The 4,880-nt window shown below is 36.0% G+C and overlaps 1 protein-coding gene across 1 annotated transcript; it reads right to left on the bottom strand.

The window, feature by feature from the left end:
• Positions 1 to 1,572: 1,572 nt before the first annotated feature.
• Positions 1,573 to 3,964, bottom strand: LOC143574191 (lysM domain-containing GPI-anchored protein 2-like). The gene is made up of 4 exons (XM_077058872.1): positions 3,298 to 3,964; positions 2,087 to 2,207; positions 1,819 to 2,009; positions 1,573 to 1,710 (listed from the first exon to the last, which is right to left on the bottom strand). Exons 1-4 carry the CDS (start codon positions 3,956 to 3,958, stop codon positions 1,601 to 1,603), a joined length of 1,083 nt encoding a protein of 360 aa, XP_076914987.1. The 5' UTR covers positions 3,959 to 3,964; the 3' UTR covers positions 1,573 to 1,600.
• Positions 3,965 to 4,880: the final 916 nt, after the last annotated feature.

The raw sequence follows: 4,880 nt of genomic DNA, 5'->3' as shown, positions 1-4,880 counted from the left end.
CAATAGGTTATATATAAAACCGAAAAAACCGGGTTCGGCCGAGCCCAATTGACTCAATGTGGCTCCGCCACTGTATAAATATAAGTTAATAACGAGTCGATTTCAATTACTTTTATATACGACTGTCGAGATGGGTAAAGTTTTACGGCTTAGCCAAAATTTGAAACAACTACAACGATTGAAATGGGTTACCCAGCAAACGGTTTGAGTATGCTGAAAAGACAGATAAAGCCTTTGCTTGGTTTGTTACTAAACGATTCTTGTATTTATTATATTTAAAAAGAGTTATTTGCAAAAGTTACCATTGAAGATTTAATGGATTGTCTAAAAAAAATAAAGCATATTTTTTATGGCATTATTATTATATTGTTTGTTTGTTTTTTTCAATTACACTATACTTTTATAATGGAATTGTATTTTATTATGAGACATGGCCGGCCCGATTTGACCCAAAAATGTTGAATTCAGGATGTTGGAAATTAGTATTAAAAAAGAATATTTATACCATAAAAAAAATCTCTGACCGTAGACAACCAAGCATCAAAAACTTCTTAGACCCATTAAAATAATTTCTAATTCCAGTTCTTATCAAACATCAAATGCAAAAATGGTCACTTTGTTTCATGAGAACTTGTTAGGGAAAGCTGACTATGTAAACACGAGTGTTAGCTAGAATATAGAGTTAAAGTGTTGAAGTAATGAGTGGAATTAGAATCCATCTATTGACCTTTACGGGAGGGTGGACCTTGAAGTAATTGGTAAGGTTGTTTTGTGATCTCCCTTGAGATCACGGGTTCAAGTTGTGAGAAACAACCACATGACAAAGTGTAGGGTAAGGCTGCGCATAGGCCAAATCATGTTCTGAAAAGGTTGTATCGAAGTCCATTTTGTATTTATCTTTTGCCTTGTTAACGGTCTCAACCAATGTTGAGGTAAACCTTAACATAGAAATGCCAAATGTATCATCTAATTATTCACCTCTTCACTCCTTTCTACCAATGGAAATCATTGTGGACCGCGGCCACAACATAGCACGAGTACACTTCTAGCATCTTTAACATGATTCATAGTTACATTTGAACCGAAGGGAATTTTACTGCTGTGGCACATTTTGTATTCATCCATCACTTTTCAATAAAAAAAGATTCATTAACAGAAACATTTTAATGTTGACTTTGACTTTGATTTCAATTTCGATTATGACAGTGACTCAAAACATTCACCTCTTCACTCCTTTGTACCGATGGAAATCACAAACCAAAGAGAATTTTACTCTTATGGCACATTTCGTGTTCACCCATCACTTTCTACTTAGGAAAACAGAAACATTTTAATATTGACTTTGATTTCGACTATGACCGTGACAGTGACTCATAACATTCTATTAGACATGCACCAAATGCAGGCTTATGCAGTGACCCATATAATTCTCATGAAAAACAACAAACATTACATACAATAAATTTTAAACGACCAAACATCAACCAATATTTTATTCTCTCCTGTTCGTATACAGCCATTCAATGACAGTTGAGGCAAGAAAATGAAACCGTGATCATACAATAACTAATAAACTCCGTGACATTTACAAATATAAATCTCACAACCTCATAAGATGAAGAACAATAAATGATGCACCGAGAACAAAATTCCATCTCAAACCGCTTAAACTATTTCCAGGCGAGCTGCTATTGTTGTTTCCACTTCCCCCTGTTAATGATTTTGTTCAGATTATTATCCCACAATTTATAGTTTTGTAAAAGAATAAAATTCACCAAAATTTAATGAAAACATGATGAATAAAGTGTTGATATTTACCTGGACAAGTGGACTCTTGGGTGAGCTGAGTATAGATGGTGTTATTTATAAAACCGCCATACGAACATCTTGATAGGCTACAACCAGAATCTGCAGTGGTATTTCCCAAATCAAAAGCGGTGCCTGGACATTGTGTTGAAGGACAAGTTCTACCATTATGCAGATTAATCCCTGATGACTGACAGTTCAATCTGAAAACAAAAACCGACTATAAGAATTCATAAACAGTCGACCAAATGACTATTTTGGGTTTTGAGAGTTGACTTACATCCAACTGGTAGCAGCATTGCATTGGCATTGGACACAACCGTTAGCAGTAATAGTGTAAGTGTTGTTTGGGACGTGCAATGGGTAGTCCGTAGAGTTGCTACTAATTGATGTTGTACAAACTGTTATAAAAAACCACAAAATCATCGGCAAGTATTTTGTTTTTTTTTTAATAAAAATCAAGGACCCACATATAAGATAACAAGACTTTTTGAGAAGCCCTGTGAATCAAGGCAGGCTCACAAAGAAGAGGTCTTAATGTAGAACAATGTGAATGCAGTTTTTATGAAATAAATTGTCTTCATTCATTGAAGTTTGTGGACCTTGTTATTATTTAATAATTATTTTTAAAAGCCACACCATTTAAGTCGGTATTTTTTCCACACACTCTTTTGAAAAAAAAAAAAAATCCGCTTGCATACAAGACCTCTTGCAATGTCAGCATAGAACTATTTTCTCTGCCGGACTATAATGATTCACGTTATTCTAACAAAAAAAAAACTGATCTATGAGTTCGGGCAAACATTTTAGCGGACTATCATGACCCGACCCCCTATTTCTGCCAATGACACAGAGTTTAAAGTTAAGTTAAAGATATATAATTATAAAGCAAGAATCTAATGCACCCATATTTTACTACCAAATACATATTAAAATGATGTTTGACAATCACTCCAATAATACAATGATCTTCAATGCTAATAAAAAATTTTGAACATCAAAATCAATTGGTTACGAGACTAAACAATACAAACCTAGGTGGTTCCCTACTTTGAAATCTTTTGTAATATCATATTAATTTAAAACATATAAATTACTCCGGGTCTCCGGCACATGTGACATGACATAAGATATAAATTAATTTCCAAAATATCATTCAACTTCAATAATCATAACCAGATAATAATTACGTTTTTAATAAACATCCCTACAACTCTTAATCATTCATACAATACAAATATCCTTTTAACTTATTTTATTTTCTAAACATTCTATTAATATTATTTTTTAACGGCGTTGTCTCTCTATGGTAGGCTATTAAACATACCAATTAGCAATACCCGAGTTCAAGCCCCGAGACAAAATTTCAACCGTCTGTTATTCAAACCAAATGTCTAATGTCACTACTAATATTAAATAATAAAATAACCTGACAATTCGTTTTAAAGTAACTTTACGAAAAAAAACAGAGAGTATGTCGGTTTTTATTACCTTTAAGCGGGACGTCAATGATTGAATCCGCTAGCAATTTGGAAGAATTAGTCATCCCGTTCAAATCCAACAAGGTGGTCTCCGTGGTATTAAACTGCTGCGCAATCCCACCCACCGAGCTCCCGGCGGGCACCAAGTACCCGTAGTGAACCACCGGCCCTCCATCAACATCATCACAACTGCACGGCAACGGAATCCACAGCTCCTGACCCACTGTTATATTATCCGCATCGGGTATATTATTCACACTCTGGATCTGCTGGTACACCACCAGCCGAGAAAACACCTCAGCGGCGATATGGTAGAGGCCGTCGTCGGGTACGACGGTGTAGATGGGTCGGTGGTTGGATATTCCGGTGCCGTTTTGGCATAAGCAGGGGAATGGAATTTTGAGGACATGGTCGCCGTTGAATTGGTGGGTTTTGGGGGTGGTGAGTGAGAGGTTGTTGGCGCCGAGGAGTTGTCGGAGGTTTTTGATTTGGAAGAGGTCGGTGATGGCGGAGAGAGTGGTGGTGTTGGGTAGTTTGTAGTCGATGAGGGAGTTGCAGGTGGTGGTGGTGGGGTTGGTGCACCGGAAGCCTGGGGGTGGTGTGGTGGTGTCTTGTGAATAGGATTGAATGGTGAGGATGGAACAGAGAATGATTAAGAAGGGAAGCCCCATGTTTGTTTTAATGGAATGAAATGGTGGGTATGTATGTGTGTATTATATTAATGGTGGTATTGGTCGGAGTGGGAAAAGAAGAAGAAGAAGAAGATTAAAAGGTTGACTTGGTGAGGAGACTTTCAGGGTGGGACCCACGTCCATCTAACAATACTTAACAGTGAAGTTTATCAAACTATCAAACTCATGACCTGAAAGAAGAGAACAAATAATAACGTGTAGAATAATTGGTTCTTATTGGATGGATTACCAAGTCTAGGTCAAGTCTAAGTCATTCATGGTTTCTTGTTATTGTTTGTAATATTTACTAACCTTTTTTACTACAAAATTTAAAAGTTACTACGTTATTCATGTCGATCTTTGTAGTTTATATAAGTGATATATCATCGATATATCGGTTATCGGACCTCTTGAAACATATCGGTCATAATATCGGTCCCGATATTATTGGCGATAATTACCGATATATCGCCAATGTTTGCTTCAGTGATATCGGTTATATCATCGATTTTCTCGATTTGGCCATTTTTATATCCAACATGAAAAAATTTTCAAAATCAGATTACCTGGTTGCTTCAAACGCACTTGGCGATCACTTATTGATCAAATAGAGAACTTCGGCTGTTATTTCCGGCGAATATTATGCCGGAAACGAGAAAGAAGGAAGACTGCGACGCCATTTAGAAGCGAGGATGAAGATGGATAGGTTTTGAACTTTTCAGGTTAAATAAAAAGTTTATGTATTTTATTTTTTAACACTCTCTTTTTCACTAGTTTACATTTAATACCTAAAATTTCCAACAAATATTTTTTTACGCATTAACTACATAGATGTCGATCAAGGTGTGAAAAGAAACAGATTTTGCCATCGAATACGAAAAGGTTACATAATGTTTGTTGATATGGATGTTTTGCTTTCTTC

This window comes from Bidens hawaiensis, unplaced genomic scaffold (genome assembly GCF_021521415.1).
Source record: "Bidens hawaiensis isolate Kalapana, Puna unplaced genomic scaffold, B.hawaiensis_p1.1 tig00026856_1, whole genome shotgun sequence".
Taxonomy (NCBI): Eukaryota; Viridiplantae; Streptophyta; class Magnoliopsida; order Asterales; family Asteraceae; genus Bidens; species Bidens hawaiensis.
Note: the sequence above shows the minus strand (reverse complement) of the source record. Positions and strands in the feature narration are given on the sequence as shown.

Coding starts and splice junctions, on each gene's coding strand:
- LOC143574191 (XM_077058872.1), bottom strand. CDS start 3,958: ATGGGGCTTCCCTTCTTAATCATTCTCTGTTCCATCCTCACCATTCAA. Junction 2,208..3,297: donor CATTGACGTCCCGCTTAAAG/GTAATAAAAACC, acceptor TTTTTATAACAG/TTTGTACAACATCAATTAGT. Junction 2,010..2,086: donor AATGCTGCTACCAGTTGGAT/GTAAGTCAACTC, acceptor TTTTGTTTTCAG/ATTGAACTGTCAGTCATCAG.